The 13,723-nt window shown below is 39.2% G+C and overlaps 3 protein-coding genes across 3 annotated transcripts; 1 reads left to right on the forward strand and 2 right to left on the reverse strand.

The window, feature by feature from the left end:
• Positions 1 to 2,858: 2,858 nt before the first annotated feature.
• On the reverse strand, positions 2,859 to 6,677 carry GCK72_022167 (uncharacterized protein; the record flags this gene model as incomplete). Its single annotated transcript, XM_053734686.1, has 12 exons — positions 2,859 to 3,109; positions 3,405 to 3,476; positions 3,527 to 3,587; positions 3,958 to 4,152; positions 4,667 to 4,872; positions 4,922 to 5,060; positions 5,107 to 5,263; positions 5,392 to 5,555; positions 5,598 to 5,761; positions 5,809 to 6,001; positions 6,048 to 6,267; positions 6,622 to 6,677. The coding sequence occupies 12 exons, from the start codon at positions 6,675 to 6,677 to the stop codon at positions 2,859 to 2,861; spliced, it is 1,878 nt and encodes a 625-aa protein (XP_053578252.1).
• Positions 6,678 to 8,324: 1,647 nt separating this feature from the next.
• Positions 8,325 to 9,198, forward strand: GCK72_022168 (uncharacterized protein; the record flags this gene model as incomplete). The annotated part of the gene is made up of 2 exons (XM_003106951.2): positions 8,325 to 8,514; positions 8,630 to 9,198. The coding sequence occupies 2 exons, from the start codon at positions 8,325 to 8,327 to the stop codon at positions 9,196 to 9,198; spliced, it is 759 nt and encodes a 252-aa protein (XP_003106999.2).
• Positions 9,199 to 9,558: 360 nt separating this feature from the next.
• On the reverse strand, positions 9,559 to 11,853 carry GCK72_022169 (uncharacterized protein; the record flags this gene model as incomplete). The annotated part of the gene is made up of 8 exons (XM_003106907.2): positions 9,559 to 9,682; positions 9,930 to 10,264; positions 10,314 to 10,367; positions 10,702 to 10,885; positions 10,967 to 11,103; positions 11,156 to 11,249; positions 11,430 to 11,541; positions 11,787 to 11,853. The coding sequence occupies 8 exons, from the start codon at positions 11,851 to 11,853 to the stop codon at positions 9,559 to 9,561; spliced, it is 1,107 nt and encodes a 368-aa protein (XP_003106955.2).
• Positions 11,854 to 13,723: the final 1,870 nt, after the last annotated feature.

The raw sequence follows: 13,723 nt of genomic DNA on the forward strand, positions 1-13,723 counted from the left end.
CGCTGAAATAATCGTAATTTGAAATTTCCATGAAAAAAAATGAAAGAAATTCGAAGACTAGTGACGTAAATGCGCGGAAAGTGTGGGAAACCGGGCGATAAGAAAAAGGAGAGAAAGACGACCGAAATAATAGAAGCATTGTGTGTATATGTGTCTGCTGTTGCGAAATAAAGAGGACAGTCTGGGTGCAACGTGTCTTCGTAAGAGACTAGAGACAAAAGACTGTGACGAGACGCAGAATTTGTGAAGCGGACGACCGCGCAATGATGCGATGGTGGAAGGCGGTGGTGGAATGGTGAAGGCCGGAGTGATGAGAAAAGGACAGAAAGGGGAGAAATAGCATATAGTGCTAATAGAGACGCAGATTTTTGAAAAAAGTGCGGAAATGCCCCCTAGAGTGAGGAGTAGAACGTTTGGCACACTGCCAAGTGCAATGGAATGCAAATAAGAGAGGCGATGAGATGCGGAGGGATTAATGGATGGGGTAAAGGAGAGATGTACTACTTCTCAACGGAAGGAAGTCTCGTCTCAAGAAAACAGCTGTTCTTAGATGTCGTTTGACTGAAGAATTCATGCTTTTTGACACTTGGTTTTTGACACTTGTCATGCTCTCGTGGGAAGTGTGAAGTTTAAATGTATAAAACATGAAATGACTTGAAAAAAATGAGGAAAAATGACTGCTGTTTGCCGAACCCTTGAATTTTCGTTGAAAACCCCTATTAAAAACGAAACAAGTATGAAATCAGTTGATGTCATCAAAACAGGTCAAACAAATAAACACTTGAAAGTTCGGAAAAACCAAAGTTTATCAAAAACAAAAGATGTTTGTTTCAATGGAAGTCAACACACGGAATGAGTTTTTTTATATAGGAAAATATTTTGAAATATTGCAGAATATTGCTCTGTTTTGTTATTCAGTCTTCAGTCAGACTACGTGCTTGTTTTTGACAGAAAAACGAATTTTGAAGGAACCTTGGGCATGTATTATGATAGATGGTCAAAAAATAAAGAGGAAGACAATTTGTTTGTCTTGTTCTAATTGTTCCGCTTAGAGGAAGTGAAGGTGAATAAGTGAGAACCCACTTGGCCGAATCATGTGTAATACAGCTTGCCGAATTCAAAGAATTAAATGTTTTTGATGCGTCTTTTTCTTGAATGTAAGTAGATATTGAGAGGAATACGTGTTTTGGACCGTTCAAGGAATAGTGGGTTTGAAAATAGTGAATTAAAAGAAAAAATGTATATACAAATGTTAGTTTTGAGTTCAGTACATTGGATTTTCGATGCTTTGAGTCTGTAATCTCATAAATAAGAGAAAACACTTTCGAGAAAGCCAATTTCGGTTAAAAACCGGAGATTAGAAAACAAATTTTGTGAAAAAAGAGACATCTTCGAGATTCACCGCAGTTTTTAAGTATCTTTCAACAAAAATCTAAACAGCAGACTACAACTTCTACTTAAACAAAAATCTGACACTTGTATATCAGAAAGTGTCTCAAAAAGTTTCCTCGCGTTTTTCTCATGTCCTCTCCAACGCATTTTCAGGCTCCGGGACGTTTCGACACCAGACATTTCGACACCGCGACAACTCGACACCGCGACATTTCGACACCAGACATCTCGACACCAGACGTTTCGACACCAGACAATTCGACACCAGACATTTCGACACCATTGAAAATCGAGTAAAATTTGCCTCAAAAAGGAGATGGTTTTAGGGTTTGAAGGGTCCGGGGTTCGACCCCAGGTGCTTGAAAAAGTGTTTTATTCTTATTTTTGGCTTTTTGGTACCAATCTGACAACCAGGGTTTGACCCCCACGGGTATCAATGTTTTTTGTTTTTTTATTTTTAACATTTTGGTACTAATCTGACGTCCGGGGTTCGACTCTTGATGCTGGCAAATCTTTTTTGACTTTGATTTTTGACATTTTTCTTCATTTAAGCTAGATAGAAGCATTTTTGCGAGGAAAGTAGGAATACCTGTTGCTCAAACGGCTTGTACATGTTCTTGAAAAACCATTCCCTATTTTGTATGTTTGAAAAAAGTTTCTCCGTATTCCGGGAGTGGTTTTCTCAAACATTCGAATTATCATCATTTGAGTTGATGCACGCACAAGTCGTTTGGGATACAGGTATTCCTACTTTCCTCGTAAAAATGCTTCTATCTAGCTTAAATGAAGAAAAATGTCAGAAATCAAAGTCAAAAAAGATTTGCCAGCATCAAGAGTCGAACCCCGGACGTCAGATTAGTACGAAAATGTTAAAAATAATAAAACAAAAAAACATTGATACCCGTGGGGGTCAAACTCTGGTTGTCAGATTGGTACCAAAAAGCCAAAAATAAGAATAAAACACTTTTTCAAGCACCTGGGGTCGAACCCCGGACCCTTCAAACCCTAAAACCATCTCCTTTTTGAGGCAAATTTTACTCGATTTTCAATGGTGTCGAAATGTCTGGTGTCGAAACGTCTGGTGTCGAGATGTCTGGTGTCGAAATGTCGCGGTGTCGAGTTGTCGCGGTGTCGATATGTCTGGTGTCGAAACGTCCCGGAGCCCATTTTCAGTGTTCACATTTTTATACTGAGATATCAACTTCTATATTTTCATACCTTGGTTTGAGAAAAGATTAATTGAGATACTCTCCAAGCTTCTGAGATGATTTGCAAGGCCAAGGACAAATTCCATGGTGACGATTCTGCAAGAAGTTTGTCATACTTCACTGGCTAGCTATTGATAGATATTTTGAGGTTTCAAACCATTCAAACTAATTTTAAAAAGTGAACAGAACAAAATGTGTGTTTATTAGTGGAGATCGTTCGTATAAAAAATATCAATTGAAAAGAAAAGAGAAAAAAGATTAGTAGATTTTCGGAGGATTCTTCATTCTGGAGGCAATCCAGTGGAGGACACGAGTCTCGACGGTACGGAATTGTTTGTTTTGGTGGAAAGTATGAAGAAGATGGATATCGAGGGTAATACCCTCCGACCAGTTATTGATGAGATGGTCGTAGATGTGATAGTCCTTCACCGCATCATAGTCTGCCGGGACCATATGTTGAAGGGCTCTAGCACGGAGAGATACCAATTTTTGGGCCAACGCGGTGAGAGCTGGAATAGCAGATAGTTTCAGACAGGGTTGAAAAATTCCGGGCCGTGCTCCTGTTGAAATTCAAATTTTTTCAAAGAATTTCATTAAAAATGCGTGATTTCTGTTAAGTTTTTGAAAAAAGTCGAATATTCGATAAAAACTGAAGCGTGCGAAAGAATTGTGACTATTTTTTATGAAAATTTCAAAACATTTCAAAAATAAATTGTTGAAAATTGTGCACATTTTTTGAATCCGGGCCAGGTCGGTCCTAGTCCTGGTTTCAGAATGGAACCAAATATAATAAAAAGAACATACTGCTTATTGGTAACCCAATCTCTGCACAATGTTCCACTGCCATTACGTTGTACTTGTCCCATATCGGATGATCTGAATTGAAAATTTAGTTGGAATAAGAAGAAAATTAACATGAAACAAACCCTTTCCCAGGTCGAGCTCTTTGTCCTCGAGGTACATCATTAACTCGAAATTGTCCTTGGTCTGTAAAAATGAGTGTTAGATTTACCTATACTTAACTATACACATTTACTGTGTATACGTAGTGCACTTTTTTTTTCAGAAGTACAAAATATATTCAATTCTTGGAATTGTGTGTTCCCCTTCTCCTCTAGTCGTTTTGTGGTTTGACGTAATCATTTTCTCCAGAGTGCGCGTTTTTCTACAGTGTGCGAAATATGTGAGAAAGGGGTAATAGAGGCGTGTAAATCGGAATTATAATAAAAATTGCTAGAAATTTTGAAACTAATGATAAAAACTATTAAATTTTTTGAATAGCCAAGATAACTCAAACGCTTGAAAGTTGAAGGTGAATCGTTTCAAGCCTTCTATCATTTGTTTGACCTTTACTAACCGCTTCATCTGCTTCCAAAATGCAGCTACCGTATGCCATTTTTTCATCCTCCGATGCAGCAACAGCCACATCTCTTCTCGAACTGAATTGTTTCTTTTGTAGTTTTTTCCTGAAATCTTCGCTCCCCCATTCTGTGCCGACGGACGCGAAATCTTCGGGGCCAAGTGATGAAAGCGCAATGTAGTTACCCATTCTCTGTAGTCAATAAAACGAATGTTAGTAAACAAGAAGAGACACAAGTGAACAGAAATAAAAAGCCGAGGAATATAACCTCTGACGTATAACAGAAAAGTACATTTTTGGGTAGAAGAGAGGAGTGAATATTTTTATTTGTATTCTCTGCTTTTTCCTCTTTAGATTTTTTCTATACCTATTGTCCATCTGCACACATTTTAGTGATACGGTAGAGCGGGGGAACGAGAGAAAAATTGCAAATGTAATGTGAGAAAATACAGATGATGAAAGGGTGCCAAACCGGGAAAAACCAACAATCATGGGAAAGAGAAAAAGATGGTGAAAGGGAAAAAGTGAAAAAGGAATGATGTTGTACATCAAAGTTATAAACATGGATAATTTGTAAATTGGTGCTCTGCTTATACAATTGAAATTAAAATGACCCGTCGTTGCGTATGAAGTTCGGAGGTGATTCTGTTTAGGTGTACCTATAAACTAATAAATTAAGTTTGTCCCATATGTTTCAGAATCTCACCTCGAATTTCGGATTGTCTTGAATACGATCTTTCACCCACGATTCGAAGCAGGTGACATAAGGGAGAACAAACAAGAAGATGCATCCTTTGGAGAAATTGTCCATGAACTTATGCATATGACTCATGAACTCATCAATTTCCACAGCGTCCATATGAGTTGGTGGGCAGAAGAGAACTCGATCTACCACCTTTGGGTCGAAGCAACCTGGAATACACACGACTTACATTCCCTATCCGGAATTTGTATTTGACACCTGGTATTTTACGATACGATTGAGAAATAATCAACTGGAAATCATCACACTTCAACCCACACATGTTCTGTGCCGTCCCAAGGTTATCCAATACAGCTTTGGCGTGTCCCTCAGTTTTCAGCAGACCAATGGCATGGCACTCAAATTGTTACAATTATGTAGTTAGATATCTCTAGTAGGAGTACCTTTGGGATTTTTGCAAGCTCCATCAGGTTTTCTCCAAGACAGACTTCTACATCAAGCACAGTCATCCCATCTTGGATATCAAGAAAATTAATATAGTCAGCGATTGAGTCGCCGTATCTTTTAGTGGAGTGGAGATGAGCATATGAATCTTCCCAGCTGAAAATGAAAAATAATGGAGGGATGATGAGTAGTTTGATTACAGAGACAATCGTCAGGTGAATTTGAAGTTTCGAATTTTCAGTTTTTACCTACCATTGACACTGAGAAAAGTAAAATTCTCTTACCTTAGCAATCGAAGTCCGATAAAAAATGAGCCCGAATTCATTTGAATACCAATATGAAACTTCGCATCTGTAGTGTCCCCTGGCTTCGTGAGTTTGAATTTCCAGTCTAGATTTCTAACATAGGCTTGTCTCTCATAGATTTTACATACAAAAGCGCGCACCTTCTGAAAAATGTTTTTTAAGGATTATTCACAATTGGCTGCTACTTTTGCAGCATCCAAATAGTTGTGGTCATTCACACTAATATCAATCGTAAAGTTGATATCTTTTAAGTCTTTTTCATCTTTTCCAAAGTGATCATAATTAGATTGAATCAATCTGGCAATCTTGTCGATGTAGCAGACTTTTTCATAAATGTCATGAAAATTCGCTGTAAAATTGATGGTCATGCAAGGCATATAGTTTGAGTAAACTCACAAATAGATTTATCCAATTCTTTTCGTTTAGCATCTTTTGGAGGTTTTTTCCACGTTCTTGAAACAACATGAAGATAAAGTCCAGACGGTTGCAAGTCCAGAAAAGACCGAATTTTTAGGCTCAAATAAAAATATTTCTCGAAAACAATCACAGTTTTGGTGCTCATTGATATCTTTATTTCACTCGGTCCTATCTGTAAAAATGAAAAAATAATACATTGAGTATAAGAAGAAACTCACGTCAAATTTTGTGCTCAAGGTATAAAGATTCATCTCTTTCGAAAACTCGGAACATATCATGTACAAGTCTTCAGGCACAAACCAAAGTGCCCGAGGTGTTCTTACTTGATACGGAACTCTCGGATCACGCACTGGCTCCACAATTTCCTCAAAGTTTTCGACATTTTTATCTTTCAGAGAATTCTTGCAAATGAGTGGGCGTGGGCCATTCCAACCGCGGCTAAATAAAAATATGTGTACACTAACAATATAATTGGTTATTTCTATGCAATTTCTATGCAATTTATAAACAATCAGTGACATTTAATACTCTATCAAAAGTGTTTTATGAAAATCGTTCAAAACTTTGTTCTTGGATATAAAACACCAAACGTAAGACCAAAAGAATATTAAAAAGTCAACTTTGTGTTTATCAGACCAAAATGATACAAATTTTGAAAAATATCAAGAAAACCAAAATGAAGTCAGCCGGAATTTTGATTCTCTTTAGCGGTTATTCTGGTATCCAAAAGTACACAGTTATCTTAAACCCAATTAATTTAATTTTTTATGTTCTTTTACTGCTATAACCTACCGATATTCTCTCACTCTTTCTTCGCTTAGAATCAGCATACGTTCCATTATTTCCATTATTTGCCACCAGGTTGAAACGATAAACCTCCGGCGGAAAGAAGGAACAAAGTGAGCGTCTTTCAATTTTCTTTTCTCCGAAGAAAACGAAAAAGGTGAATGTATGTGTGTGCAAAAAAATTTATTCGTCTTTGATATTGACTTGATTTTCAGCCTGACAGATAACAATATTGTGTTTGAAGCTTTGGCTGGAAGAGAAAACTCAAAAATATATCTATAGCGGCAAGGGAGTTGGACGATAATGAGCGAAAATAGGAAATGATAATGATAGCTGTGGATGCAGTGATATGGAAATGAGCAGGGCTAAGCGAACCGGACTAAAAAACAGAAGATGATAGCTGAAGCGAAAAAATTAGAAAAAACCGCGCTGGCTTTATCCTCTCATAGTTAACCTTTTGGTAAAAATGTGCACATAAAAAAACCAGAATGTCTTCAGGATAGACGCAAAATTGATTAAATAAAAATGCTAGAAAAAAGAGCGTTCGTATCATATGATTCACTCATTTTTTAAAAACTGTTCGCAAAAACGAAGTAAACAAGTGACCAAACATCAGATATGTTTTGAAATTTAAACAAAAAGACAAAAATATTTTAAAATGAGTCAGAATGGAAATAAAATTAAAATCCGGAAATCGGACTGTATATATTCTAAATTGGACTACATCATTTTCATTACTGACAGTGATCACCTTATAAAGGAAAACGTTTTTCGAAAATCAGAATATCTTAAGTTTCAAGTTAGTCCAATCGACTGGTCGATACTTCTCAGAAAACATTACTATAAGAGCTTTAGAAACACATTGCAAATTTAATCTAGGTTACATTTGAGCAGAAAAAGGTGTTCTAACCACTAGTTATCTCCACCCATTGCGTGTGTACACCAGCTCAGATTTAGCGACCCCAACGATGAGTTTCGGTTGCTAAGGAAAGGACCACCGGCGAAGAAAATGGGAATAATCGTTATGAAGTAATGTATGAATCTTGGTGAGCTTAATAGTTATTAAGAGTTTCAAAATAATTATGATTGTGAGTAGTTGTATGATGATAAAATCCTTCTTCTTTGATTTATCTTGTTGAGTGATACGTCAGGTAATAAAAAAAACGTTTCTTTTTAGTTAATTTTCTAATTTGTTTAGAAACTGATCTCTGTTTAGAATAGGAATACCATTTCTAACGGTTAATTCTGATTTCAGACATTCCCTTGGTCTCCAATGAACTTCCCGTAGCTTAAAACATACGTTCCCAAAATTACAGAAATTTCAACCCCCAGTTTCCCTTTTTGTCAGCTTTCCCATTCCCCATCCCCCGTTACTTTACTTTTCCTTTTTTTTCTTTCCTCCGCTCTTCCTATTTTTCTGTTTCCTACTGTAGAAATTTTTTTTTTCAAATAAAAAACCCATTATACTCCCTCGAATGGTGAGTAATTGCTTGCACTCTCCCCTCTTCTTGCACTTTTATCATAACATGGAAAGTCGGAGAGATGCATACAGTTTCTCCCGTGGACGGTCACGAGGGGGGACGACGACAGCGAGGAGGAAAAAAGGGGGAGGAGCCTAGCTCCGGCTATCGAAATCTATGCGAACGCTGCTTCCATCATTTCTTTCCTATTTTCCCTTTCTTTGTCTTCTTTTATAGTTATAATTCTAGATGGAGGTACCGGAGCAACCAACCGACACCGAGGTGAAACCAACATTAAACGTGGAGGAAGAGATCGGTACTCAGGAAGACGTAGACAGGCTTTTGTTGCAGTCTATGGAAGATGAAGCTCGAAAAGATCCGGAAAAGTTCTTCATGCAGATCATGGAGGAAGGAGACACAAATCCTCAACGGAAGACAAGTGAGATTTGATCTAGACAGGTTTGAAGATACCGTAATCATGACTTCTGTGACTACGGTAGTCTTAACCTTTTTCATCAATTGTATTTGCTAGACTTTAACATTATTTCTTTCAGTTCAAAGAGTTCACATCACTCGTTTCCTTGAAAAACGTCTCGAAGTTCTTTCTACTATCCGCAACAAAACAGCAAGACAAATGCATGAAATCTTCCGTATGCTGAAGGAGTTTAACTACGGATGGCTTCGCCAGCTCATTGCTCTTTGCTTTTACGAAGAACATCCGGGATTCTACATAGTGCAGCATTGTTTCTACCTCTACATGATGAAACAAATCCGTTTTCAAGTTGATGACAAAAGACTTTTCAAAAACGATTCGATTGGAAAACAGAGAAGAAAGGTGTATTATCTGGAGAAAGCTAAAGAGGCTGAAGATAAGAAAGCTATGGAGGCTGCTAAGAAGAGACAAGATATGGAATCTGAAAAGGAGAATAAGGCGGAATGTGGAGTTGAGGAAGCGGAGGATGGAAAGGCTGAGGAGGCTGGAAGTGAATCAACGGAGACGACAAATTATGGAGTTGGAACAGGTGTCAAGGAACAAGGTACTTTGGAAACAATCGACGAAGAAGCACCGGATGCCGAAGATGAGGCTGTCGAGGAAGTCACGGAGTCCACCAAAACTCATTGAATCGCTAAAATCCATTTTTATCTTTCAAATTTTTCATTTCCCCGCTTTTTCACCTCCTCCCCTTTTTGTCTGTATTACCTCCTCATCATTCTTTACTTTCAATTCCATGTCCCTTTTTTTCTCAAATACTTCTTTTCCGTCGAATAAATTTCATATATTTACCAAAAAATTATAGAAGAACATCGGGGGAAAGGAGGGATGCGAAAAGAGAAAAACAAGTGAGTGGCGGAGAAATTGCTATCACAGGGGAAGAATTAAAAAAAAAGGGAAAATAGGGGAAAAGGGTAAACGAAAAAGCGAAAATCACAGTACCAGACCGATTTTAAACATTAGAGATATTAAAGAGCGCGCTCCGTCGAACTACTCCTTTTTCTTTTTGATCTTCTTGTCCTCGATAGTTGGGCAGACGAAGAGAGATACGACGAGAAAGTTTCTGGAGGTTTGATCGGTGACTTTGAGGTACCTCTTGCGGTTTTGATACGTGCTGAAAAATTATTGTGTGAAAGGTTTATAAAGTGGAGGTCACTGTTTGCGCGATTCACAAGAAAATGTTGGATCTATGGTGCGATCACTCTCAGAAATTTTCAAAAATATGAATTTGCCATGTTACCAATTTTTACGGTAAAGGTATGCTGTTCAATAGCGACTCTGAAGTCAGCAGCAAGGGACGCCGATTTTCCAACCGAGTTTTTGTGTCGGGCATTTAGATGTTCACGCTTCTGCTCACTTACTCATGATAGCTCGTCGATAGCGTTTCGTAAACCTCTCTCTCATTCTGGAATGGTGCGTAATCAGTGAGTTTGTCCATCCGCATCAAGACCAGGTAGCGGGTATCGAAGAGAAGAACTTGATCAGCTCTCAAACCCCGTCCTCTCTCGAGTACCGCGTCTTTCACGTCTCTTGGGCATGGGAAACATTTTTGGAGAATGGTATTCCAAGCCAGTTGAATGCCGATCGAATCCAGGCAAGTGGTTTGAAAGTAGGTCATTCTCAAGTTAATCTCAATGATGTTGCCGCAGATGCCTTCGTGGATTTTGAGGATCTTGGACTTGAGTGCCCAGAAGACCTACAATATTATTTTACATCATGCTATATTTTTGTTTTGGCTTTTTTACCGTCTCGACTTCTCCAGGTTTCAACAAGTCAGTCTTGTGAAGTACAACGAAGACCTGAAAAATATCAAGTTTAATATTATAAACAGCATTTCATTAGTGATCAGTAGTCAATGTGAAAATGCTCATAAGCTACGCCCACTATTCCATTAATTTTTTTATATCTAGTATTTTCAGGTGAGTGGAAATTTAGCAAGCAGATGTGAGAAGCTAATAAGAAGTGGTAGCAAACATAATTCAAAAACACAGCACACAACACTACAACTTGGAGGTGGTACTTACAGTAACCTTGTTTAATTGTCCAGGCGTCTTCTTTCTGAGTTCTGGTTGAAATCTCTCACTTTTCAATCCCCGATCTGTTTTAAATTACTCCGACATCTCTAAAAATTACCTTGGCGTCTGGAGACTTAAGCAAGAGATTGTTGAATGCTCGTGCGTACTTCTCCAGATCCTCATCGTAGTTCTTGACTCCCGCGTCGAACACGTAGATCATTCCAGCAACATTCCGATAGCTGTTAACCGCTAGATTCTGGAGTCCTCCGTAATCCTGGACGTCAACAAGTCTTCCTTGATGACTGAAAATCGATAAAACAAATCAGAGTGACTTATAGCTTAAATTGGGAGCGGTATCTGTTTTATGTCTATACTTAACACACCAGTAATGAGACTGAACCTTCTGGTCCGCATTCGAACAAATACGTTTCACATGATCCACACCATATCCATGGAACATCGTGTTTCTGAAAGATGACTTGCCGGCTCGCACACGACCCAAAATCAGCACTCTCGAATTCTGAAAAAGGAAGATACTTGGTCGATACTCTGTAGTGGATTTTAATTCCCACCTTAAATCTGGGGACTTCGAAGATTTTTGGCTCAGCAAAAGTAATGATCTCGTTGCTATCCATTGCGACAGACGTAGTGGTGTCTGTGAGAGATCTGAAACGTTAGAGGCTCAGCAACTACTGGAATTGAAATGGCAGTATGAAGGAATCCCGATTTGAGGGTGCGTAATGACTTTCAGGTTAATCAGGATCTGACAAGTTTTCCCGCAACGCTTTCCCCAATTAGATATACTCTGCTCAATTCCAATCACTTCTAGTTTTCCCTCAAACTCACTTGACAGAAAGGCATCTCGCGATGTCCTCGGGTGTCCGACGTCTGGCTGGCGCAAAGATACAACAACTGATGTTGCCCATGAGTTCTTCACTATGACGACAATTGGAAAAGTCTGCAAAAACAAAATGATAGGGCTTAAGGGGAGAGGGTGAGAAATTAGAATATGGAGGTGAGAAGGGGGGACGAGTGAGGTGTTTGTTTCTTCAATTGTTTCTCACCGCTTCTCTTTTGTTTGCTTTGAGATGAAACCGAAATCAAAAAAGAAGGGAGTGGTGACTTGAAAGGGGGACTTCAGATATTGCGCAATATATGGTCCACCGTGGGAGCCAAGGCGGTTTGTTGTGAAAGCGGCTTCACCTGGATCTCCCACGAAGGGTGGAACATAGAGGGTCTCTGTTTCTGAGTTGCCGCCTTTGAGGCTCATATCGAGGTTAAAAGAAGGAGAGCTTATTCTAATGATGGATTCTAATAGGGGTGGATAATTTCAGAAATGGGATAAGGAGAATCGAATAGCTGCACGTCTTCTGGCTAGTGATCCACAAAAGCCGTGAAATTAAAGGGTGAGTCATTGGTAGGAACCCACGAGCGGGAACCCTGAATGAGAAACAAAAACCTAGCAAAACATAACTACTCGGTATACTAGATGCGCCATGTCCACCTATCTACAATCATCAAAACATTGAAGACCTCAAAGCTACAGCTACGCGCCAGGAACAATTCATTTCAGCCACAAGTACTCAAGTCTATGCCAAACTGTTCTACAGGTGTTCTACAGGGGTTCTACAGGCCCAATGGACCGAAAACAGATGCGAAATCTCTGCAGGTTCGGTGGTAGCATTGATTTCCCGGAGGTAGCTGAGGAGCGACCGTCTACTCGTAGAAACAAAAACAAATAGGAATGAAAAGTGAAAAAACAGTAAGAAGCAAAAAGGGGGCGGGGTTTAAAAACGCGAAGCAGCGAGAACGGCAGCACGACTCTCTTCTCGCTTTTTTTTGACTCGAGAAAAAGAGGGAGAAGAAGCTGAATGACTTATGATGACTAAGGGGGGGGGGGGGGGGGGGAAATTGGGATACTGTATATATAGTATCATGGGATTGCGGTTTTGGGGCTATAAAACAGATTATAAATATTTCTCGAAAATTGGATGAAAAACTAGAGAAAAGGGATTGCTTTGAGATGAAACCGAAATCGAAAAAAAGGAGTGGTGACTTCAAAGGGGGACTTCAAATATTGTGCAATGTATTGTCCGCCGTGGGAGCCGAGGCGGTTGTGTTTTGAAAGCGGCCTCACCTAGATCCGCCATAAAGGGTGAAGCCAGGAGGGTATCTGTCTCTGAGTTGCCGCCTTTGAGTGGTCCTAAAGATATTTCGCGGCCAAAAAAGTGACTTTTTGGTGGTACGAGGATATGATAAGTAATAGGTTCATGAAAATTTGTGTCCGGGGGTTACTTTGGATTTGGAATCAATTGGCATTCACAGATTTGTGATATCATTTTTGGGTTTTCCAGAAGGGGGTCCTAAAGATATTTTGCGCACTGTAGTTGGTGATTCACCAAGGCTCAAAGACTTTAAGAATGAGTCATTGGCGCAAACCCACGAGGGGAAAACTCTACAGTAACACTGAATAAAAACGCTCAAACCTAACGAACTCCCACCCAGACAAAACTTTTAGCTACACTGAAAACAGCATATCTTTCTATCTACAGTAATCATGAAATTAAGGGTTTCACTAATGGCCTCAAAGCTAGAGAAACGCGCCAGACACCATTTATTCTAACTACGAACGTTGAAATCTATGCTGAACTGTTCGATCAAGAGGCGCCAATAGACCAAAAACAGCTGCAAAATCTCTGCCGGTCCGGAGGTGGCATTGATTTCTGGAGGTAGCTGAGGAGCGACCGTCTACTCGTAGAAACAAAAACAAATAGAAATGAAAAGTGAAGGAACAGTATGAAACGACAAGGAGGCGGGGTTTAAAGAACGCGAAGCAGCGAGAACGGCAGCACGACTCTCCTCTCATTTTTTTGTTAGAGAGAACTCGAGGAAAAAAGGGGGAGAAGCATGATGACACATGACTGAAGGAAGAGGGGAGATGGGCAATATTAGGTACTGTAGATATAGTATCATGGGAGCGTGGCTTCGCGACTATAAAACGAATTATAAATATTTCTTGAAAATTGGATGGGAAACTAGAAAAGAGAGTGAAGCTTACTATGAAATTATCTAACTAAATGGAAATTTTCTTGGAAAGTGCCTGATTCCAAAGCAGCAAATAGTAGATAAACTCTCCAAAC

This window comes from Caenorhabditis remanei, chromosome X (genome assembly GCF_010183535.1).
Source record: "Caenorhabditis remanei strain PX506 chromosome X, whole genome shotgun sequence".
NCBI classification, from domain to species: Eukaryota; Metazoa; Nematoda; class Chromadorea; order Rhabditida; family Rhabditidae; genus Caenorhabditis; species Caenorhabditis remanei.